Here is a 25,795-nt window from a genome sequence, read left to right as displayed (position 1 = left end):
CGGCAACGTCGGTCTCACCTTGGGAGGTGTATAGTTTCTCATAGAATTGCCGGAATTGATTGGCTATATCTGGAATACTGTGATAATCTTGGCCTGGATTGTCTCTCTCTCCGTTTTGTATTTAATCTTATTCGCTAAGTGATGACCCGGTCTGCCACCCTTTCCATAGGCACGCGCTCTGTATCTTTTAGATATATATCTCATCTCTTCCTCAGCTAAATTCGCGTGTTCAATGGTAGCCTCTTTAAGGGAAGCCAGAGTCGACTCACAGGGCACAGATTTGTATTCCTGCTCCAGCCTTTTTAGCGTACTCTCAAGCTTAGTCAGTTGTCCTCTTAAGTCCTTTAATATGCCGGAAGTTGTGCTGATACAGGTACCCCTTATAGTGGCTTAAACTCCCTCCCAAAGTACCCCTGCGCTATCCACTGACCCCTTATTATGCTCTAAGTATTGCAGTATAGCTTCTCGGATCGTTTCCATGTAAACCGGGTCCAACAGCGCTTCAGAACTAAGGTCCATGTAAAGGCCCTAGGGACAGTTCGCAGGACAGAAAAAACGAGGCGGACAGGACCGTGATCCAAAAGTGTACGTCGTAATCCAGCCACATCAGTCACCCAGCCCACCGCCTCCTCACTCATTAACCAATAATCGAGTCGGGACCAGCTGCCATTCGCGGTGGATATATGTGTGCCCTCCAGTGTATCGGGGTGTCTATGTCGCCAGACATCTAGTAATCCCAAATCGACCATTCCATCTTTAATCGCACGTGCTGCCCCAGGAGAGTGCCCCTCTCTGCCGCTAGATTTATCTTTGTTGGGATCTAAATGTGTATTTAGGTCACCGCCCCAGAGAATGATAGCGTCTGGGAATGCACTGAGAACAGTTAGAATACGCTCATACAGTAGAGGGTCATCAATGTTAGGAACATAGGTATTGACAATAGTAACAAGCGTGCCCAACAGCTTCCCGTGCAGGATAGCATTGCGCCATTCTGTGTCGGTATGAGTTTGGATTGCAGTGAATGGGAGACCCTTTTTGACTAGGGTGAGGACACCTCGGCTATAGGAAGAATACGAGGAGGCGATTCGATATCCAGCCCAATGACTCCCCACAAATCTTTCTGTCATTTGTGTTAGATGGTTCTCCTGTATAAGGGCAATACCAATACCATGGCGATCCAAGTGCGCCAGGACCTGACAAATCTTTTTGGGTAAGTTTAGCCCTCGTACATTCCATGTCCGACAGGAGATGGACATCACATTACTATGTACAATTGCAGCAAAACATATTTGAGATGCACACAGTCCAATGCATCGAACTTGCTATTCTCACAAGGAAACGAGTACTGCTATAGTCGTTGGAACGACCATATCTACCAATGTAAAAGAGAATTTAAAAACAAAATCAGTCACGGGAACAATCTCTACCTTAAAACCCCCCCCCCCCCCCCCCAAAACCCCCCACCCACTTTAGCGACCCCAACCTGCCAAAGCCTTCCCGAACCTCCCAAAATAGTTTCCAAGTGTGATACCATGGGAGAAACCAGCTGCGGGGATCACCCATAAGGGAGGCGCTTGAGCACAGTAACCCTCCCAGTGAAATCAGGAGGTGGCCAAATCATCATTATAACATCCGCTCACTAATTGTTGTCGTACCTTGAAAAAACAAAGCCCTTCGCACAAGGTAAACCTTTACATCAAAATATCAGTGAGAACATTTTAACGGTGCAATTCAATTATTAACACATTGGTATTCAAGGGCATTGTGACAGCGTGATTAACGGAAAAGAATGCAATTGAGCATTAACACAGAAAACAAAATTAAGACACCGCGTGCAGATATTGGACCCTATCCTTCATGTGTTAATTCACTCCTTTACTCTGCATTAGGTCCCGCACTAGTGGATGCAGAGCAGCTGCGACGTGTAATGTTTTTAGCAAAAGTCATCGCCGCCTTCGGGCAGATGAAAAACGTGTACTTTCCTTTGTCCTCTATGCGCAGTCTTGCGAGGTATAGCATGGCGTATGGTAATTTCGCTGCAATAAGGAGTTTCTTTACAGGGTGATACTCTCTCCGAGCCTCTTGAACTGCCATTGTGAAATCAGGATAGAAAGCTAGATTATTCCCTTGATGTGTGATGGAGCCCTTTTCACGTGCCAGCCGGAGTACAGGGTCCCGGTCTCTCTAATTCAAAAGGTAGGCAATGATGGGGCGCGGAGGTGCACCTGGAGGTAGGCGAGCAGCCAAGGAGCGATGTGCCAGTTCTACTATCAGGAATGGCGAAAGTTGTTCCGCCCCGAAGAGCTGCCGAAGAAGATTCTCCACGTATGTTTCCAGTCTTCCTGTATTTGTGGATTTTGGTAGGCCCGTAATGCGCACATTGTTTCGGCGCGATCTTGCCTATAAATCTTCATTGCGGGCCCTGTATAACTGCCAGCACCTTCTCCATAGAGGCTGCATTGTCTTTAACTTGTTGTAGACCATCCTCCGCGTCTGATATGCGGGTCTCCTCTTCACCCAGACGTTGCGCATGTTTGTCTAACTTCGCGGACATATGGTCCATGCGTAAATTCCGATGATCAATCTAACCATCTATGGTCTTAAGACTTGCCTGGACCGCGAGGAGAGTTTTGTCAATATTAGTGAGTTGAGTAGCAGGAGCGTCCGCCTCAGAATCAGAGGCTGCATGCTGAGGAGCCTGACTGGTCTTTCGTGGCTCGAAAGTGAGTCGCGGCTGACCGCGTTCAGTTCTACCCATGTTGGCGACTCAGCCGCACTTGGTCGGAGCCAGGTCCGGACAGAAAAAAAGGGAGTCGTGACTCTTTCCGGCAGGCGGTATGTCCCAGAAGACCAGCCAGGTGATAAGGGGAAGAGGATGCCGCGCAGACTGCAGCACACCGTGTCTGCCAATGTGCCCTCAGATCTCCATCAGCAGCACCACAGTGTAAATGTGCCAGTCGGACAAAAAGAACACTAGGTGAGAAACCGGGTCAGCAGGGAAAGTACAGGCCAGCACGTAGTCGGACTAGTGTCCCAGCTGCACAATGAAGAGAGCAGCACTGCCACAGAAATCTGTCAGTGCAATGAAAGCCCACTAGGTCCGGCCACTATCATACAAAGGCAGCAAAGTCGCGATCACCAATGAGGCAATGATAATGGTCTCGCTTCCACACCAGATCACAGCTGCAATATCGATGGGGGAAGGAGAGCAGTATCGCAGATCCACAATGGCGCAGCACCACTCGGGACGCTTTCACCGTGGCGAGGTATACATTTTGCCGGGTCCACTTAAAAGCAACACACCGCAACTTTTTTTTTTTTTTTTTTTTGAAAATATTTTTATTGTTTTTTAAAAACATAACAAGGTCACACAAGACAGATCGTTTCATCCTAACATCAGGGGCGCCACAGCACCAGCAACATACAGAGACAGCAGCAAGACTAGACTTATATACTTGAGGTCGGACAACAGCCTAGGTTACATCCGCGATCTCCAGGCCAGACAGGCGAGCCTGCGGAGGCTCAACTATATCCCCTCTGTAGGTGTTCCAGAGCGACCACACCTCCCCCCACTTTCTGGGGCACCCTCGTGCCGTATATACCGCCTTCTCCTGCAGCATACACCAGTCCATATCTTTTTGCCAGTCCACCAGTTTCGGCAGCGTGGATGTACCCCACAGACGGGCTATGTTTCTTTTTGCGACCATTTGCCCAAGCGTGACCCAAAGTCTCCCTCGTTGGGACAAGTCCGTGGGTTCCCAAATGTTAAGCAGACACCTCTTAGCCTCTGTGCGAAGGTCAGTCTCCCATACCTCACTCATGCAGGACACCATTCGCCTCCAGTACCGCTGCACCCCTGGGCATTCCCACAAGATATGGAAGAAGGAGCCACTCTCCCCACACCCCCGCCGGCACAGTCCCTCCCCCCCCCCCCCCCCCCCCCCCCCCATCGCCTGTAGCCTGGTGCAAGAGACATATACTCTGTGCAATATTTTAAGCTGCACCAGTCGGAGTCAAGCCGATATCGCTACCTCCCTTGGAGACGCCAGAGCGGTGACCCACTCCTCGTCGTCAATCTCAAGTCCATCTGCCACCCACTTCTCTTTCAGGGAGTCGAGGGGATCAGGGCGGTTGTTGATCAGTTTTTGGTATGTGAGCGAAATGGCATGCTCCGGCATGTGCCCATCTAGCAACCTGTCCTCAAGCGGGGAGGCCCGCGGGGGCCGAGTCCCCGGGGGGATGTTAGCTTGGAGGGAGTGTCGGACCTGTAGGTACCTAAAATATTCCGGAAGCGCCATGTCATAAGTCCCCTGGAGGTAAGCAAAGGATCTGACCCCCTCCAGCCCCCACAGGTCCCCCACCCGGGAGATCCCGATAAGATCCCAGCTACGGAACCCTTTTGTGTGTCGCAGGCTACCCAATCACACCGCAACTCTTGATGTTTACCCCGGCAACATGAGAGGTATGGATTAACACCAGCACACAGTCCGCTGTATACTCCTGTCAGCAAACGGCACCGCCGTTCACACTAGGGAAACTCTCATGGGCACCAGCAGGCAACAGTCGCAGGCAATCAGTGGGAGGTCACCCATGCACCCACTTCCGACACACCACTTGGCGAAAAGGTAGGGCCGCCACACACAGACCGATAAACCACTCGTCAACCCCACCGAGTCGGATCTAGGCAGCCCCAGCGGTTCCGGACCACAGCCGCGAACGGCGGAAGGCAATACAGCTCCCCGCCCTCCCGCACCGGCAGGCCATGAGGACGGCGAGCCGAGGGCGGCCTACTCCCACAACCAGGCTCCCCACAGTGTCAGGAGCTTACCAGTCCTCAGCTCACGCGCGCAGCCACCGGGGCAAGGGTCTAGCAGCGCCGCGCCCTCCACATCGAACGCAGCGCAATGCTGGCACCCCTCGCGGCCCACACCAGTCCTTACCGCAAAGGCCGAACGCAGCTCACCACGTTGCCGTCACAGGCCCGAGACTTCTGTAGCCGCCGATCCGCTGTAATTTCGTCGCCGCCGCTCTCCGCTATGTTGTTCTACACACCTTCCCAAATGTATATTTCGCTGATTTGGCTATAAGCGAGGGCAGATGTTAAGGATAATGACAGGATTGTTGGCTTGGCCGGCGGAGCTGCTCTACAGAGTGGCCATCTTGCCGTGTGCCCTCCAGCGCCCCCCTTTTATGTCTCCAATAATAGTCACAATCCTTTTGATTGCGTTATTTTAAAACCATTTGAAATTCTTTTTTGATCATTTGATGTACATTTGCTGATGTATGTTTTTCACAAATCTGTTTTTCTCTGTATATTTTGAATCCTAAGAGGAGCGTATATAATAAAATACAAGACATTTTTAGGTCTCGCTGAGTCGGCGCATGCACTGCTCTGCGGGACCTTTTGAAGGTGGGTTTTAAAAGTGCTGCTCCCCACGCTTTGGCTGGCCTAGCGCTTGCGTTCAATATAGATGTCCTACTGGGAACTGTGAATAGGACAATTGCCCGCCACCACTGCCCTTTTCTGGGTGACCAAAGTTTCTTCATAATCCATCCTACCCCAGAGAGCTTGGGTATTCAAGCCTCTACCTCCAGTGGCATGTTCCCTTCTGCACCCCCGGACAGGAAATCCAGGAGGCTGGATAGTTGGGGTAAGGACATTATTTTCTTCCACCAGCCTTGCATTGCGGTCGATTAACACTGCATGCTTATTGGGCCGGTATTCCCACTCCCTGAGGAAAACGTTTGCGCAAGTGCTGCCACAGGTCCCAGAGGAGGCCCGGGCCATCCTCTCCCAAGCAGTGTCAGACGGAAGGAATGCAGCAAAGTTCGCCATTCATTCCTAACCCGACCTACTGGACTGAGTGATTTCATCTACGTTGGCTGTTCGATGCCACACCTGGTTGAGAACTTAGGTCTATTTGGGGGATGTTCAGGCCTCTCTCATGGACATGCCCTTTGATGGCACCCATCTCTTCTCAGACCAGGCAGACAAGGAGCTGGATCGCTTTAAGGACTCATGGGCTTCAGCCAAGTCCATGGATCTCTCAGTGGCCACTCGTCCACAGTCTGCCTTTCGCACCTTTTGTGGCTACAGAAGGGGTTTTCAGCCATGCCAGCCCTATTCCAGCCGAAAGACCATGCAAGTTCAACAACCTCCCTGCGGCCGAGGGCATGGCTCGTTCAGACCCCATGGGTCGGACAGCCAGAGGTCGGTTCAGTTTTCTATCAACACAAAATGCTGTTTTCTGTTTTTCGGGGCCAGAAGAAAGTATATTTTGACTTGACAGCTATAATTTCAAGGATAAGCATTTAGTAGCTTCTCATATTTACATACATAAATATGCATTTTTGTGAATTGTGGTTCTTGTAGTTTTGTTTTTACCATTAAAAGTATAAGCACCTGCATGATGTTGCTGAGAAAAAAAAAACTGTCAATGTTTTATACATGACCTATACATCGATCCTGCCCCCTAATTGTACAAGACAATTTGCCATATTGTGCATCATTTTGCCTTCTTGAAACTGTGTCTCCATAACCCACAGAGTCTGAGCATCATTCAGCGATGTCTGCTGCCTGCTGCTCTGTTGCTGTGTATCCTCCTATATTCTGCCGACTGTGCAGCACTCCCCTACTCTCCCTTCAGTATATAACCTGTGTTCTTGTTGGTCTTTGTTGGGTCTTGCTACGCTTACTTTCTGTCACCCCAGTTGTGTCCATTGAGCATCAACCTCTGCTGTGGCAGCTTTACTTGGCTGCCCACCAACTCTGCCAGTTGTGAATCACTTTCTCATCTCTGCCGCCTCTGTTTCACCCCTAAACTTAGCTTCACTACCTGCTGTAAGTCGCACCATAGCTCTTCTGGCTTTGCAATGGCCCATGCTCTGCTGTTATGTGATGGCCTTCTGTTCTCTGCCTGCTTTGTGTCGGCAGCCAGTGCTCTGCGTTCCTACCCTGCCTGCCTTGCGTCACTTGTGACATCTCACTTCCTTGTGCTCCCTTTGCTGTGCCTCACTTTCTTGTGCTCTGTCACTGTCCGTCTCTCCTGTTGTCCGTCTGCTACACCTCCCCTTAATTTTGGGTCTGCTGGGCTTCATCGCCATGCTTGCTGCACATCATCCCCACCGAACATGGCGGCATAACAGGAAGTACCTGTCACCTGACCTATAAGGGTGGCGTAACCTCAGAACACATCCGTTTTTTTTTCTCACCATTGTCGTGGCACTACGGTGGGGAGTATGTTATTTTTTTCTTTTCTTTTATGAGGACTGCTCTAGCGTCTCCATGTGTTACTAATGCGTTTATTACTGCCGCCGCTCCTGCTGGCGTGGTGGTTTGTATGTGGAGGACTCTCCCGGTCACCTGCGCTCCCGTGCCGAGCGATTGGGAACAGCGGTGTACTATATATATTTTCTGCCCTATTTGCGCCTAGGGAGCAGCGGTGGTGGGTTTCGGTGCTGAGGCTGTCTTTATTTATTTGCACCTCAGCTCTTGTGCCCTCCAGTATAAACGGGCACCCAAGTCTGCATAAGCCTGCGGCTTATCCATGTTGCGGTCTCCCTGCTTTTACTATCTCCCCCGCAGGGCGGTTCCTGGGGTTGTTTATGGTCACAGGATGGCAGTCTTCGGTGTGCCGCGCCATGGGAGCAGCACTTGTTGCTTGGCAATGGTGTCTCTCATATCCCTTTAAAAATTTTGTTCCTTCTCGGCAGTTGTGTTTTTTGTAGCCAAGGAGGGGAAACGCTCTGAGAAGTGTAAGCACCAGTCTTCTAGTTCAGAGTCTGAACCTGCTTTTTCCCAGCAACCTGTGGGGATGGATCTTGATGTCCTTCAGGCAATGATTAATAAGGCGGTGGACTTTACTTTTGTGGCTCGGGATGGACCTGTGCCTGGTTCAGATGACGAACAGCGGGGGCACTTTGATAAAGGCACTGAATTAAAGGAGATCATGACTCCCTTAAAGGACAATGTAGCCTTTCAGATTGTTCCTCTGGATGAGGAAGAAGATTTAGTCTCTCGGTATTGCCGGAAGAAGCCTGACGCTCTTCCATCAATAAGGCCATCCAGAGGCTTCTATTCAGGGAATGGTCTGTCGAGAAAGTGGGTTCCGTTGGTTCCTTGCAAACAAGTACCCTCTTCAGAACTTCCTGACAGAGTTCCCCCCCCTCAAGTGAAAGTGGACTGTCTGATGGTGGGTCTGGCCACCAGTGGTTCCATAATCTCAGAGGACGCCTCTTCTAGTGATCCAGTTGATAAGAAGGTGGATAGTGCTGCCAATCGGGCTTACTCCGCCACTAAGTTTTCCATCAGGGCGGGTGCTTACATCTCATATGTGGTTCAATCACTCCTGCATGATTTTCAGGTCTTATCTGAGGACCTCCAGCAAGGGGAGGATGTTAATTCCCGTCTATCTCTTATGGAATTACAGGTTCGGTTTTTGTCTGACATTACACGTGGCTCTCTGTCTGCTGCAGCGGCCATTTCTGGTTCCAATGTTTCTGCTCGTTGAAACATCTGGATGCGGTCGTGGAAGGCGGACGTCTCCCAGAAGTCCCTCTGTCACGCTTGCCTTTTGATGGAGCCAAGTTGTTTGGACCTCAACATGAGGATCTACTGAAGAAGTCGGCGGAGGATCGTAAACTCCTAACGTCTCTGTGGCCTGCTCGGAGAGGTCGGGTGTGGTTATAGGCGAGCGTGTGGGAATGCCCCCTCTCGGCTGGGAAGGATCCCTCCCAGCTCTTTTGTGGGAGGGGTCGTGGCACCCCCTTCTCTGCTAAGTTGCGGCAACAACCCGCAGGTGCTGCCCTTACCGATTCCACTCCCAAGTCCTGACTATCTGAGAGTGGGCGGCCGAATTGGGCACGCGACGTCACCAATTCCTGGGTTCTTCGCCTGGTGGTCGAAGGTTATTCTATCGACTTCTTCTCTTCTTAGCCTCCAGATCTTTTTGTCCCCACCTCGACTCCTCAGAATCCTCTGAAGCTACTGGGGTTGAAGCAGGGGATCTTGGATCTTCTCCAGAAGGGTGCCATTATTCCTGTTCCTGGGGACGAGTTGGGACAATGTTGCAACTCTCTGATGTTCCTGGTGCAGAAGGCGCCGGAGGGGGGATGGGGGTTCCACCCTGTTCTGGATCTCAAGACCGTGAATTGGAGTTTCTTAGACGGGATGAGGTGGGACTTGCTGATATTCACAAAGAATCCATGGGACTCCAGACAACTACGCACCAACGTCTCATCCTCCAGGGCCTTAAGGAAAGTCGAGGAAGACATTAGCCAGTCATCAAATTAGGGAAACAAAAGTACCCCCGTGCATGCAACAGACCCACAAGGGGAGCCAGGACCTTTTTAAACATCTGAGGGGCGGAGGCCAAACCAAAGGGGAGGACCCAAAACTGGAAGTGTTGTCCCAGGGCAAGGAACCATATATACCTCTGGAAGAGAGGATGCACAGGAATATGGAAGTAAGCATCCAAAAGGTCCAAGGAAGACAAAGGCCCCAGGGGGAAGTAAGGGGCAGAATCTTCTGTACACTCACCATCTTGAATCTCTGGTAAGGCACATAGGAATTCATCTGCACTCTCTTCAGTACCGGTTGGGGATGGTGTTTCTTCCTCCTGCTCGCCAGCTGCGGCTCATATCTCATCCGGAGTCCCTCCTGTTTGCCACGTTGGCTTCCGCAAGGGACTGGTTGCGGGTTCAGGGGGACATGGCTGCTTCCCTTTTCCTGGTTCCTTGGGCTCGCAGTCACCTCTTCCATCTGGTGTATCACCTTCTGCCTCACTGGAATCCGTGGTCCCAGGATTACGATGCCTTGGTTCCGGTGACTCCCGCCATTTCTCTCCCGCTGCGTTGGTGGCTGCTGCTGGACAACCTGGTGAAGATGGTGCCCCTGTTCCTTGACGGCCGATTCCAGCCCTTGAAGTTGCGGGGGGGGGGCGGTTGCTCGGGGCTCTATCTTCTCAAGGTCCTTGGTCTCCTGCGGAGAGCTGGATGGGTTCCAATTGGAAGGAACTGGCAGCGGTGTTCAAGGCTCTCCTGCACTTTGTCCATCACCTGAAGTACAAGTTGGTTCAGGTCCGGACGGACTATCAGGTGGCCCGTGCCGATTTGAATCATTTGGTGGCACTCGCTCTCCTCTTTTGGCTCTCTTGGCAGATCAGATTGGGGCGTGGGCGGAAGACAAACTGCTGGGTCTGACGGTGATCTATCTGCCGGGGAGGGTGAATGGGCATGCGGATCAGCTGAGCCGCCTTCTTCCTTTCTCAGTTTCTCTGTCCCTGTGTCCTCTGGTCTTTCTGGTTCGGGAGGCCTAGGTTGGATCTCTTTGCCTCCCCTCAAGATGCTCTTCTGCTGCAGTTTTGCACCCATCTTCCTTGCAGGGAGGCATGGTGGCGTGGATGCCCTGAGTTTCCCTTGGCCTCGGGCCTTCTCTATGCCTTTTCTCCTTTTCCCCTTCTCAGCAGGGTTTTGGCAAAGATCAGGACAGAGGGGGTGGTGGTGCTGTTGGTGGTCTCCTTTTGGCCTCGCCAGCCTTGTTATCCCCTCCTGCTTTGTTTGGCTGTTGCTCCCCCTTGGAGGTTACCGCTGTCCCCTTCTCTGCTCCGCTTTCCTCTCCTGTCTCGTCAGGCTCTCTGCCAGTTGGTGTTGGGGGTTTGGAAGTTGAAAGGCAACGGCTAGTATCTTTAGGTTTTTCCTCGGAGGTGGCACTGCCTTTACAGATTTCTAGGAAGGTCAGTACCCTTATGGTTTACCAACGTCGCTGGAGGAATTTCTCTGCTTGAGGTTTCTCCCTGACTCTGGTGAGGGGGGTTCTGTGCTTGATTTCCTCCAGGATTTTTTTTTGCTTGGGCTGCCGGTTTCTACTCTCCGCAGCCAGTGGTCCGCCATTAAGGCTATCAGGGGGGCCCCTCTCCAATTTTTTGAGTCCTTGGCTTCTCGCCTTCTTTGCAGTTGTTTGTTTTTGGCCTGTCATTGCTTCTCCTGTTCTCCCCCCCCCCCTCCCCCCCTGGGACCTTCCTCTGGTCCTTCATGCCTTGCAGCGCTCCCCATTTGAGCCTCTGCCTTCTGTCTCTCAGGAGTTTCTTACCACCTGAAGGTGTGTTTTCTGGTGGCTATTACTTCGGGGAGGCATTTGGAGTAGCTTGGCGCCTTAATTTGCCATCCTCCCTTGAGTTTTTTTCCTGACAAGATGGTACTTTGCCCTGACCTGGCCTTTCTTCTCAAGATGTCCTCTCCTTTCCATTTGTCCCAGGATATTGTCCTTCCGACTTTTTTTTCCATCACCCCTCTACGAAGGAGGAAATCGAGCTTCATTGGCTGGATTTGACAAGGGCTAGAGCTATTTACTTTGAGCAGACCGCCTCCCTTCGCCAGGTGGATTTTTTTTGTTTGTCACCTTTGGTGTTGCCCGGCAAGGTAATTGCCCTATGATGGCTACTCTTTTGCGTTGGGTTCGGTCTGCTATTTTCTTGGCCTATCTTCATGCTGAAGTTTCTCTTCCGCCGGTCATTCAGGGGTGTTCCACCCGGGGTGTGGCTTCCTCCTGTGCTTCTTTTAAGGGCACCTCCTTGAAAGATCTTTGTGCGGCTGCGACTTGGTCCTCCCCTCATACCTTCATCTCCCATTATAAATGTTTTCTGAGAATGTCAGTTCTGCTGTCCTTGCTGCTGTTCACTGATTGTGCTTGTCTGCAAATACATTTCCTTATCATCCTTTGGTTGTCTGTTTCTTTTGTTCATCTGGCGCTTGGATATGCGCTCCTGGGTGACTGTGATGAGGAAGACGGAGGAGTAAGGTAATCACTCGGTTACTTACCAGTAATCTTCATTACTCCGAGTCAGTCTTCCTCATCTCAGTCATGAATCCGGCCCCCCCCCCCCCCCCCCCGCCCTTGGGTGTGGAGGGACAAACAAAAGTTTTGCTTTTTACTTCTGGCTGCTTCTCTGCTTATGGGTATTGCAGGATGTGTTCTGAGTTTACCCCACCCTTATAGGTCAGGTGACAGGTACTTCCTGTCAGGCCGCTATGTTAGGTGGAGATTGTTTTATATGATTGAATGGTGTGCCTGGAACATGTAGTGTTCCTGGGTGACTGTGATGAGGAAGACTATGACTCTGAGTAATGAAGATTACCGGTAAGTAACCGAGTCAGTATCCAGCTTTATCTGTCCCTTGCTGTGCCACACCCTATGCTGTGCCTGGCCCTTGTGATTTGCCTTTTGCTTCATACTTCTCTATGCTATGCCTGCTGTGCCTCCCCCACCATGCTACTCCTGAAGCGTCTTATCCTACACGTGTTGCACCTCGTCCCAACCCTTGTTCTAACGGGTGCACCTTGTACCTGCTCTAGCATCTGTGCTCTGCTAACTACACTGTGGCCTAGTCCTTGCCTCCTGTACAGTTTCCAGTGCCTGGCCTGCTGACCATTCAGTCATTTGCCGCCTCCTGACTCTTCCCAAATATCATTTTGTTTGTTCTATCTTTACTTACAACGAGCTTGTTGGATTTATTATAACCATAGTGAAACTCTTCGGTATTTGTTTATCAAGTTCTCAGTGGAAAGGATCTGCCCTCTTTGAGATTCTTATCCAGATCAGCTCCATAGAGGTGGAATATCAGGGGTGGCTTCTCCTGACTTTCATTTCTACTCTGGTCCCCATGCATAGAGATTCAATCTCCAGGAAGGCAATTCGGAATTCCTCAAGCCCAAAACGCTTCCATCAGCAGAACCCAGTGCACTCCATTATAGGCGGTGTTATAGTGAGTGTAGCAGGCAGGTAAACTCTTTTTTTTTTTTTTTCTTCTTTTTTTTTACTTCCTGATCGATATGCCTGAAACAGTAACTACCAATATGTTATTGCTTTGAGGCCTGAACCTGATTTCAAAGAAAGGTACTAGATGAAACTCTTCAACCCATACCTCCAGGTCCTCCAATAGTAACTTTGCGTAAACCTTGGCTTTTGTATCAACAAAGGCGATAATTTACTGAATCCATCTAGTCGGCCTCGTAGAGTGGTGGAGAATCGGTCCGTTCCCCAGTGGCATGATTATGTCCATAGATTGCCTGTATGTTTGTTGGACTGTTGGAAAATGGTTGTCTGTATGTGTGCTACTCAGTGTGTGTATGATCTGTGCCTTTGTGTGCACATCTGAGTGCATGCAGAGCCACAATCTAAACCTGTTGGCGTATTTTTGAGCCATGTCTTCATTTCAGCTATGATATCTTCAGTTTGTGTGAACCACTCTTTAATGCTCTCTCATCATGGATCTACAGTGCCACTGGCTTCGTTGGATGTTATGGGGGAATGGCAAGACGTTGACCTTGATTTATAATCTCAATCAGTCCTTACACACAGTCTGAAGAATGATTCTGAAGAGTGTAAATCTGATTTTAAGTCACAGTTTTTAATTTGTTTGTGGGCTTGATCTCTGGGAACTTTAACAAGCTCAGCTCTTTTCTATTTGTATCTCGAACACTAACTGGGCCCAGCATGTTTGTAAGTTCAGGCTAAATCTCATACTCGCTATAGCGGAAAATGCTTCACTGTTTGGTTTGTAGTTGCCCTTGTAGTGTCGGGATCCCTGACATTTGGGAGCCACCATTGTTGCCGTAAAATGATACCTACCTATTTTCCGCCTTGTAAAGCATGGCTGCGTGGACAGCTGAAGTATATTTAAAACGAAAATTAGTGCTTATTTTGAGTTGGATAGAATTGAAGATCCTCAATTTCAGGAGGATATCGTAAGGTATTTGGCAAAATTAATTCTCAAAAATAATTTTGCGAATGACTTACTGGCAGCAGAATGAAACGACAAAGTGAAGAAATAAGGAAGTCTATAAAGAGGCTATAATGGGCAATTTTACAAGAGGGATCACATTGGAATTGAAATAGATTAGGAAAGTTACACTGTTCAAGTGATGCTTTAAGAAGCAAAAGTAGTTCAGTGTTGCCTAGCTTAAAAGTGGGTAAATGCTACTTAAAGGAAGACCTCTCTACACGCCTTAAGACCTAGTTCTTCGACTTACTCAGAGCTACATACCCCCCCCCCCACCGCCTTGAGACCATCACGGGCGAGTAGCTTGCTTCGCAATTCCCTGATTGATTGATTGACCTTGCAATATGTGCTAAAGGGCCCTTAAGAGTCCCTCTGCTTACAGTACAGTTCCATGTGGGGTGCACCAACCCATTCAGTCAGACCTCATCTCCGATGTCTAAAAACCTGGGGTTGAGCCACAGCTTGTTGTACAGCAGCGGTCTTTATTAGGCCCCTGAATTCCCGGTGTAGTTTACCCTCTTGTTAAAATGAATGTTGTGTGTGCTTTTTTTCCACCCTGCCCAGTGCTTTCACTGTAAGCCCAGTGTCCTGTGGAGTACAGAAAGGTCAAAGTCATGTTAAGTAGTGCTTATGACCTCACCGCAGTAGAGCGTGACCTACACTGCGTCTGCCCTCTCTCATGGCTCTTCTTTCTTTCTCACTGCAGGCAATTTATCTGTAGCATTGAATGGATAGGATGAAGATCATCAAGCGCCGGCTGTCCATGTCCTTGCGCAGCAGCCGCCCTGTGGATGACTCGTTATCGGAGCTAGCGGAACAGATCAACCTCGACGACAACAATGCGAAGGACAACGGTAAGAGGCCAGCAACTGTTACTCCACAGCCTGCTAAGCTTCTCAAATGTCAGATCTTTCATAATTTATGTCTTAACTCCTCATGCACGGGCTTCAGTGCAAGCTTTAAACTTTAACGGTCCAGCATTTGGACATGCTTAACGTTGCAGTAACCATAATTCATTGCTCTCATTGGCACGGAGGTTTGCATGATAACACCTGAGCTGATAACACTTCCCACTGATGCGTAAGGCCTCAGAAAGCAATTTTGTGCTGAGTTTATTTTTTTTTTAAACGTAAGAATTCCCCCAAGTTTCATTGGCCTTATCATTTGGATGTTAAGCTATAGTGGAGATGGAAGGAAGAGGGACACTGTAAAGCCCATGTGCTCAGTTGTATTGCTGTTGCCTTTTAATAACTTTAAAATAAATTAGTCTGAATGGAGCTTCTCTGTGATCTCACAAGAAGGGATGTTGCCACGGAAAATTGGGTGTGCTACCGTGGTAAACATTTCTGATTTCAACGGTTTGGAGAGTGCATAAGGATTCACTTAAGCAAGTGACATTGTAGGCACCCATTCCCCAAACAGCATGTCGTCAACCATGTTCTAAAAAGAGGTGTAATGAACCCTAGAGTAACAAACACCTCAATGCCTGAAACACATGCTCAGCTGGGCAACTTCTCAAGGCAAGTCTTGGGACAGTCCCTTGAGGGTTGAAAGAAAACTAGAAGCTATATGCAGTAGAAGTGTTTATTTCCCTAAGAGTGAACTGTTGTGAGAAAGGTTCAATATTTCTCAAAATTCTGTTACTTTGCATGCCATATATGAAATAAATAGTATTTCCTTTGTTTATGTTGTAGGCAGATTTAAAGCTTGAATTTTGGAATCTGAAAATGATTCACCTTTTATTTATGTTGAACAAGGGAGGGTGTTGTGAAGTGTGTAATTTGTTTACTTTGTAGCTGTTTGTTAATGTTACTAATGCAGATGTATTAAAGCTACATAACTTGTTTGATTGGCTGTTTAAATATCTTCTCAATAAGATTTGTAAGATCACTTCTATAGGATAGCAACAATGCCAAATATGATAGTGCCGAGCCTACTCTCTAATCCCTAACCTGACTATTCATCGCATAGTTCTGTGTTTGCCTAATAACATAGCCAGCCTCTCAGCAATGTTTTTTACATTTTTGGGAAACTATTTTGGCACTGGATCTTACTGGTGGCCGGATTTTCATATTTTTTGTGGACTTCTTTGTTCATTTAAGAGAGACGGCTTTTATTTAGAACCCACATATTGGTATTTTTATTAAGGGGAATAACCTCTTTTCAGTAGACTAATATAGCGTGAAAGACAGTTTCATAATTTACTCAAGGCATTCGTAATTTGTATATAGACTCTAGCTTCTCATTGTGTCATTGTCATGGCTCTGTATGATTATCCTGAGGACTTAAATAAAAATGGTTGCTAAATATACGCCTTAGTTTCTCAAATAGCATAGTATTCCTTTGATTTTATTTTGCCTGTAATAGTCTGAATCCTTAACTACACCCAATAAACATTATTTACAATTGAATATCAAGAGTGACTTCTCCATCCAGAAAGAACTTCCAGCATTTATTTTAAATGAACTCCCTATTTTCTAAGACCATGCTGGCTTCAATCTAACTGAATTGGTCAACCTTAAAACAAGCCGAGTTGTACCAGCAAAGAGTTGCTTGTGAAAGTACCACATGTTCAACAAAGAGTTAACTTCTTTCAAGAGTTTTAAAAACGGTTCCATCATTTTTAATTACTAAAGTAAGTTCAAGGGTGCAGTAAACGTTAAATGTGTATTGGTACATGTAGTAGACATTTCACAGACAGACTGTCTTTTACTTGGAGTTCCCCTTAGCTTTGAGGGCAGTCGAATGACTGTCAAACTAGGGCACTCTGGTACTAGTTTATATAATTTTGTCAGGAATGTTGTTAATTTGTGCGAAAACAGTGCCATGTTACTTTCTCAAACCAAATGACTGCAAGTTATCGTAATTTTATTGTACCTCTTCCTGAACTGATTGTGATTGATTATAGATGCATGCTGGACCACGAAAAGCTGCTTCAAACAATGTAACCACTTTGGATACCCCTCTACAAGAATCCCTACACATACAAAAGCTTATCTCACTCCAGGTCATCAAGGGTTCCCAACCATTGTGCACTTTAATTTAAATTCTAGAAAAACATTTTGGTGCAGGAGCCTTCTAGCTATTTCGATTTAGAGCAGGGCTTTCTGAGCAACATAGCATAACCCATCTAGAAGAAAAGAAAGTCTATTCAAGTGCTTTTAGCATCTTTCTTCAGATTACCATAGATGCACAAACAGTGACGTAATAATTAATTGTGTGTTTGGAGCCTGGCCTTTCCTCAGCTGGGTCTTTTTGCTACAGAGATTCATGTGCAGTGTAAAGAGTTTGATTCCCATCGTGATTGGATGCGGGCAGACATATAGCCATTTCTGCAATGACCCTGACTCCGTCGCGCCATTTGAGCAGTTTGGCTACGGAGGTGGCGGAGTAGTCACCGCCATAGCTAAACTTGTGTGTTCGCACGAAAATTAGGCAGATGGACCCTTATCTTGTCGGTATGTATACTTTGTTGCGACGGATTATACATATCATAATATAAATCTGCCTGTTTGTCTGAAATCTAAAGCAAACGCAGCCAAGCAGTTACATTTTATTTCATAAGTATTAATTCTGCAAACCACGTTTGCAAGGGATTCTTTCCTGTTATCAAGTAATTAAAGATCATGTATATTAGTTGTTTTGCTAATTTTGTTACTAAAAGATCTGCCACATGTGCAGTTTTACAGAAATGGCATGCAGTTTCGTGAATGACCATCAGTCAAGCCATGAATATACACCCAGCATCCAAATGGCAGAGCCACCCGACGATTTTAATTCGGTATGCTTGTTGTGAACCTTAATAGCTTTTTTTCATGGGACAGAGACCTGGTCACTGCCCTATACGATATTTTGACAGAGCCATTATAGTCTGTATGCATGGAGCCATCCATCCTTGTCTATCCCCTAAGGCTAGAATTGCTTAGCCCTTTTCTATTTTCTAATGACCCTACTCTTTAGTTTTTGTCCAATTTGGAGTTTTCTTCCAGGTTATCAGGTTATGCAGGTGACTTTATCTCAACAAGTGAAGCAATTTAGACCCTTTTCTAATCTGGAAGACCAATCAATCTAGTTTGAGACCTAAACACAAGCTTGTGTTGGCTCTAGTGGATCTAAGAATTTACACTCATGAGCGTAGGATGCTGGTCGATTGGCTGTGTATATTTTGTTTGGCCTATTGACAACCTTTTGATAAGGTGGATCATGCCACACTGTTGCAGATAAGGACACCAATTGTTAATGAAATAGTATGTTTTCACTACACAGGAATAACCCTAAAATGTTAATTGTAAGAAACTAAGTGCATGGCTCCCAGTCTTTCTTACCCCCCTACACTTTGTGTTGTGTGAATGTAGACCATGGGATATTATCTAACCATGAACAAGCAGATCAAGTTCTGCTGCTTAAACTCCAGCTGGCTAACAATCTACTACCATATCAGGAAACGCATGCCCCATAGAGGGCCACCATGCTATGACGGATTTAGAATTAGTCCTTCTGAACAATTTAAGTATCGCATAAAGATTATTGCTTCAGACCAAGACGAACTGCCTTAGTTATTGTTACTGCAAGGGTTAAGTCAGAGGTCCGTGTGAAGGCTCACAAAGCGGTTTATATCAAGTGTGCCTCTGTTAATTAAGAGACTCTGTCCTGCTGATCGGAGTGAGAGCCTACAGGGCAAAATTGTGGAATGGCCAGCTAAATGATATGTGCAACAATAAAGAACAACTATTTAGAGAGCACATAAATCTATTCTCTGTTATGGCTGTAGGGCCTTGAACGTCTTCTAATAATATGGCTGGAGCAAGATAATTATACAGTGTTTTTTTTTTTTAACTCGTGCGACTAGTAGCAGCCCATGGTATGCAGGTTTTGCATTCAGAAAGGTTGTGTTTAATATCATCTGCCCTTCAATAGAAGCATCCAACATAGTCAAGTCCTGGTCAAAATTTTGGCACAAGGTATTTTCTTGAAAGGAACACCTTGTGTACTGTATTTTATGTTATCAGTCTGCTAATCATGGAGGTTTGGAATCTATTTCTTGACCCGTATGACGATGTTACCACTCAAGTCCATGCATTCAGCATCTGCTCATATACCAGAAGATTTTATTGTTGATTGTATTCATTCCGAGGGAACTACTTTCTTAATCCGGTATTTGTCGTTTGGGTCCATTTGTCTGCCTCATTTATGTGTGTCTCAAAGTCATTCTGTTGAAATTCAGTTGCTCTATCACACAAGTGCTTGGAGTCAGATTGAGGCAGTTAGGTGTCTGCACTTAGCTCTTCCTACTACTCCCTCACCCTGCATGGAAATCATGTACATGTTTACAAAAATTGTCAGACACTATAGTATGACCAAGAATGAATGCACACTTCATAAATTAATTAAAAAGACAGAAAAAGTTATGCACAGCATAAAAGCATCTACTAGCAGTCTAGTCATGGATCATCTTCAGTTGATGCTTGACAGCTGCTTCATCAGACACAGTCGAATGGGTCATGAGAGCTAATGGAAATGGGCCTGTAAAGGACCACTGCTTCAAAAGCATTAACACACACATTGTGATGGACCATGTACTAGAACACATATTTTGTAAATTAAAGACTCCAATTCAAACCTTGGAAACATGAAGCTTCTGACTTGGTAAGAACAGGAACAGTCAGATTTTGCTGCTACAGTCTAACTTATTACTTCTGCGGTGCCTACCGTCATGGTATGTGTAAAATTGAGAACTGCTGGAAATGTGTGCACCTTGGTAATAATACTAATCATTCCCTGGCACTGGATGTTTGAAAATAAGCTCAAGACCATACTACTATAAAACCAAGCAGTCATCTGCACTAGAACATATCATTCATCAAAAAAACTCTGGCTTGGTTACTGCATCTGTGAACATGATTCGGTCAACATAATATTGAGTATACCTCATTAAAACTCAACGTGGTATAAGTGCAGTGTGCAAACCCTCAATTTAATTGATCTCAGTACGGACCAGTAGTGGACCAAGATTTTTCTGTGCTTGTTGAAAGCCAGTAATTAGCTTCATTGTCTATTTATTTATCACGACTTAAGAAAATATTAATTCATTAATTTAAACTTTTTAATAATACTGCTCAGTCCTTACCCACCAACAAAACCATTTTCCCTTTATTGCATTAGAAAACTCCAAAATCTATTCTATGATGACAAATGCTTATAAAAGCAAAACAGACTGAGGAGGTGTTCTTGAAATTATGATCATGGATTATTCATCGAGTCAGCGAACAACAAGGTATAATTATTTCAGCAATGCTGGTGTGATATTTAAGTACAGCTCCCTGTAAAATAGAGAAAAAAAATCTATCAGTTAAAACTCAAATCTCCAGGTTTGATTGAAATGATTACTCTAATAATAGCTTGGCTTCACAAGGGATCTATAGTAGAATTTTTTTCTAGCATCAACAAACAAGTGGGCGAATCATGATGTAAACCCTAACTCCTCCCACCCAACCAACGTTAGCAGACCTATATGTACATGTTATTCGAACAGAGAAAGAGACGCAGCAAGAGATTGATGTGGACTAAGTATAAAGCCAAGCAGAGCTAAACCAAATCAAAGAACAGAATCTAAAAGATTTTTTTAATATATCCAGATGTCATATTTTTATCAGTTTATTCCATTTTTTACTTTTTGACTGTTGCCAGTTTATAGTCCGATTCATTAGGTAAATGTTCCCTTTGAACTTGGTATATTTATGGGCAGCATTGAAAGGCTTTGTTTGTTTTGTCCAACATCTTTTCCCTGAATTGTTTTTGTGTTCTAAGAGGTGAATAGAGGACCCCCTATAAGGTTTAATTCATGCAGTACAAAAGTGCACGTATTATAAACTGGCACCGCTCCCTCTTTTGCTCAGCTAATTACAAGTTTACAAGTTTATTTTTATTTTGCATAGTTAATTTAACCCATTGCAATAAAGTATTCCAGAATTCTTTAAACATTCTTATTTAAAACCAATAAAAATCAAAAAGTGAGAAATACATAACAATTAAAAAGTGGTAGTTCAATGGAACTGATTAGAGACCAGTATTTATGCACCGTCTGCTGGAAAGTGCTTATCTCGGATTTCATTTGCTCTTGCCCAGCGTGACCATTTATCATATTTTCCACACGGACTCTGCTTGTTGCACAAATTGTCCCCCTGGTGCTAATGGATGACCTTGATAAGGTACAGCTGAGTCTTTTTGCCCATCGACTAGTCAACTTGGGTCGGTAGAGTTTGTAGAATATTTTCCATTATTTTTGGCATTCTCTGTTCGATCACCATCAGAAATTTTACAAATCTGCAGTTTAGGCAGGCCAGCACTGCTTGCCTTCTGGTACGGATGCCTTTCTGCTTGAATTGATCTTTAAGAAACTATTGCCGGGCTTGATGCAGCTCTTCACATAGGCAGATTACGTGAAGGATGTCGCCATTGTTGGAGTTACACAGCCTACAAGTATCTTGTCCGTTTGTCCTCAGCCATGGTGGTAGGTGGCCAGTGCAAGGAAGAATCCCCAATCTATACTTTAAGTAGTTCAATTTTAAGGCTTTGGAATAGCCCTGATTGAAGTATGATTGTGGGGTTAATGATTTGTATGAGTTGAGAGTCATCCATGCGTGAGATCTTTTTGAGAAGATCGCCTTGTCCTCCAGTAAGGAGAGTGATTTTACATTTTTCCAAACTAGTTTGTTGAAGTTTGGATGACCAAATTGTGCATCCCAAAGATCAGAAAGTTGAGTGGCTTCCATGGCTAGCCGAAGATGATTTCTCGCCTCAGAGAAATCCCTAAGTTCTATATCGCGCCACAACAAATAATTTAGCGTGTTTGTGGTGGCGCTTCTTATCTTGTGCCAGCAGATGATGTATGCCCTGCACCTGGCTAAAACTTGTTTTTGCAGGCCAAACTCCAGCCTTATTTGAGCTGGTGATGTGTAAGGCGGGAGGGAGAACCTGGTTCTGTACGCTTTGACCTGCAAACTATCCAGATCTTTGGCGTCTCTTCCCCGCATTGCCTCACTACCATAGGTGATCGAGGAAAGCAGTTTGGCTTGAACTACCTTCAGTAATGGGGTCAAAGTCGGGCCCATCAGTTGATTTGCCAGGTTTTTCATCGTGATGGCGATCAATAAGCTTCTCCTTCTTATTTCCTGTTTCTGACGCACAAAGGACCCCTCTTTCTCAAATATAACTTCCAGATATTTATACTCACAAGCTGGGTCAATTTTTATACCGCCGAGGAACCAGATCTTCTGTGCTTTCTTTTTATTATTTATTGACATTGTCCGTGTTTTGCTAAGATTTATTTTTAGGTTGTTTTCTGTAGCAGATTTCTGCATTTCAGTCAGTAGTCGTTGAAGGCCGATGTAAGTGTGGCTGAGCAACACTACATCATCTGCATACATAAGATTGGTTAAGGTTTTCCCACCTACCCTTGGTGAGTGGGAATTGCAGGCGTCAAGCACTTTTGGGAGGTCCGCCATGAAAAGGTTAAACAGGGTTGGTGCAAGCACACATCCCTGTTTCAATCCTTTTGTAGTGGGTACTTTTGTGGACAGGTGAGTACCACCGCCTAGTTTCACTTGCACCCAGGTATCCGTATGTAAGAGCATCAGCATATTTAGAGTTGTCTGTAGAATCCCCATCGCTCCAGTTTCCCCCACAGTCTACCTCTCTCTACATTGTCAAAGGCAGCGCTAAAGTCGATGTAACACAAATGTAGAGGAATCTTAGATGTTTTTGATGCGTCAATAATTAGTGAGATTGCGAGGATGTTTGTTGATGTTCCAGTCGTTTTGCGAAAACCGGTCTGGTTCAACGGTATTACCTGGTTTGTCTCAGCCCAAAGTGTTAGCTCCTCTAATATAATGCCTGCAACATATTTAGCTTCGTTGTCAATAAGAGCTACTAGGCGGTAGTTGTTTGGATCAGCCTTGTCTCCTTTTTAGGTCTCGGCTCGAAGGCTGCGCTTGCGCAGTCTCGGTCCGAGATTTAATGACTTGGAGAAGAGGGGCTTGAACCCGCCCCTCTTCTCCCCTGTTCTCCATTGGCTGGCCTCTTGAATGCTGGCCAGCCATTGGAGAAGAGGTCCGTCACTCCGAACAGGCCCCGTCCTTTTCGGATTCGGGGGCGTGTTTTTCCCAACTTTTCTAATTATCTCCTCCAGCCAATGGCAAGAGGAGAGAAAAGAAAAACACGCCCCCGAATCCGGAAACGCCACTGCGTTTCTCCGAGGCATTTCAGCTTCGCCTCGGAGAAAGGCGGTGGTGTGCTCGTCCTGGTAAGCCTGGTTCATTGTTCGTAGTATTTAAGTTCTGTGTTTTCTCTTTACAGTGTGCTCAAAAGCTGCGCCGTCTTTGTTGACAGACAAAAGCGCGCATTCCAGACATTCCCGGTCAATGCAGCTCTGAAGTAGTCCCGGCCGCGAGGGCAGGGCGGGTTTATCCGCCCTTCCTTACAATCCCACTTTGCCAAGGCCGAGTGGGGCCAGGAGTCTGCCTCGATGGCGGTTTATTGCACTTAACCTGGCACAAATAGCCCTGTTATCGTCAGGATACCAAACAGCAAATTAAGTTTAGAACCTGGCGTCAACCCTTTAAGGCCGGCTGATGTTATAACGTTAAAGGCCGGGGTCAGGGAGGAAGAACGCTCCGGAGACAATGCGCGGCACTGCTCCTGTTTATTTATCTTTATTTACTGCGCTGTTTTTCTGAAACCAGTTCAGCCCCTTCATCGGAAGCGGCCACCACCCTTTAACCTCCACGAGTCTTTCCTCCCTGTTGAAGCTGCTCCCATCTAAAGGGGATTTGATGTTTCGTGTGCTTTCCTTCCTAATTGGTGTTTTATAAATGCAGTTTAAAAGCTCGGACACGCTACTCATGCCCTGGGCGGAGCCACCTCCTGGAAACATGGACATCCCAAAGTGTAGAGATTATTAAAAATGCAAAAAGTAAAAGTTTAAGTACAAAATGGACTAGAGTGCTCTAGATGCACCTAGTACAACATGAGGGGTGCCTCTGGCATATGAACGTGTGAAACAACTGCACCCCCAGCAGGACGCAAGTAGATGACCACTGCATCAGAGGAAGGACTGCTTCAAAGACAGGGTGGGATGGAAGCAGCTGGGCCTGAGGCCTCCATGCTTTATCTGAGCACGTATGTCCACAGAGCTGTGCGTCTAACTTGCTTTGTTGATTCCTGTAGAGATCCCTGTAGCTTTGTTTATGTACAGAAGGCCATGCCCTAGGCATAACACGTGTGTCGCACCTCAAATGAGGACGTGTGATCCTAACATCCTATGCCTACAGGAACAAGTGCGTTGCGTGAACACTGTAGCGTATCACAATGTGACACAGCAAATGCCTAACTCAGCACGCGCACAGCGAGACACTTCTCACACCCCAGAACAGCGTCGTCCTCGCGCATCATGTCCCACGCCTGTCAACCCCTACTGTGCACCCATTTTCTGGCATCCTGCACAGGATTTGCCAAACCCACGCTGTGCGCGCCGGCAGAGCTCCAGCACAGGGCTCTTGTGCCAACTGCACTGGCAGTGTAGTTTCACTCCACTGCAGCTGCGCCAGCTGATGAGAGGCACCACAGACTTGAAAATCTAACGATGGCGCAGTTCACATCCGCTTGTACAAAATAGCGCCGTTGTTAAGCGCCTACATACGCCCCCATCCATTGATGCTCTTCGCTAATGTACACCTTATCTCACCAGGCAGCACTCTTATTACCGGCGTCTTCAAAACTAAAGGACGCGACAGAAACGCCAAGGTTGTTCTCTGAAGTCCCGACTCTCAAGCAGAAGCGGCAGGAGTGAAGCAAAGATGGCTTGAGGCCTACTGCAAGCAAGGAAAATAGCCGCTCTGATTGCTGTTGGGGTAGTAAATACAGCAATTATCAAGGTCCGAAGGGGCGCTCTGGGGCACGGGGCTACTGCACCTGCTGCACTAATGGTAGCTACGCCCCAGAAACGCTGGACACATACAAAGGGAATCCAGAAATACTCTGTAAACCAAGATCAAAAGACAGTGCCTTATAGCTCAATGAGTTGAGGCTGCTATAGAAATCTGTATTACAGCAACTCATCAAGGTGTGACCTACGTACTTCGCAGTCGATAAATCGAGTACTCCCGTACAATTCAATGAGTGCTTAACACCGATCATTTAAATACCACGAGACAGCTCCTTTTAATGGTTTTCAACATGCAATCTCAGACTGTCTCGCCTGCTCTTTTTTATTTTTTATATAATTGTGCATCCTTTTTATTTTTCAAAATGTGCATTATATTGTCATTTATATGATATTCATAAAAAGTGGGCTGTGATCAAACAGACTCGAATGCAGACTGCATAACAGTGCATTGTTGTGCCAGGCTAGTGATAGCACTGGAGCAAAAATGTGTGAACGCAGTTTACCCACACAAGTTACGTCGTCACTGACTTCAGTGTATGCCAAAGTGTGTACAAGCCAGTAAGATGAAGTGGGCCAAGCGTTCTCGATCAGACAAAAAGTCTCAGTTTATAATCACAGCAGGGCTAGCTCAGTCTTCATCCATTACAGGCAGACAAAAAGAGTACCACTCCATAATCACGCCTGTACTTTTAGTACAGGCTATCTTATGTTTATTTACCAAGGCCCAAGCTACCACTAGGAAACAAACACGTATACGGATCCCAGGTGTGCGGTTTTATACACCTTGCTACATTGAGGCATTTTGTTCCACGGCATTGTCATTTTTCAATATCGTGCCCTAGTGTCTCAGCAGGTGTATCTTCAGAAATGGCATTTAGGATAGTTTAGCAACTTTTTTACAACCCATTTCCCACAGTTTTGTCCCGAGAGGCCTTAACTATAGAGACTGCAATGTTTTAATTACAAAAATAAATAAGACGTTTTTAAACCACTGAGGGGCAAGATCATCTCTTTTACTATATGTTTTTTTAAATTTCAAATTCCCAAATAGCTTTAAATGAGTTGCTTTAATCTG

At 46.3% G+C, this 25,795-nt stretch overlaps 1 protein-coding gene across 3 annotated transcripts in view; it reads left to right on the top strand.

Moving 5' to 3' along the window:
• Nucleotides 1–25,795, top strand: part of LOC146797742 (cyclin-dependent kinase 17-like) — a 655,932-nt gene that overhangs the window by 24,018 nt on the left and 606,119 nt on the right. For all 3 annotated transcript variants that reach the window (XM_085624901.1, XM_085624900.1, XM_085624903.1), the window contains exon 2: nucleotides 14,485–14,632. In XM_085624901.1, coding sequence (XP_085481027.1) covers nucleotides 14,506–14,632 — 127 coding nt within the window. In that variant the 5' untranslated portion in view covers nucleotides 14,485–14,505. The remainder of the gene's footprint in view (nucleotides 1–14,484; nucleotides 14,633–25,795) is intronic.

The sequence above is a fragment of the Triturus cristatus genome, chromosome 9, assembly GCF_964204655.1.
Source record: "Triturus cristatus chromosome 9, aTriCri1.1, whole genome shotgun sequence".
In the NCBI taxonomy this organism is placed as follows: domain Eukaryota; kingdom Metazoa; phylum Chordata; class Amphibia; order Caudata; family Salamandridae; genus Triturus; species Triturus cristatus.
This window is presented reverse-complemented; position numbering and strand designations above follow the sequence as displayed.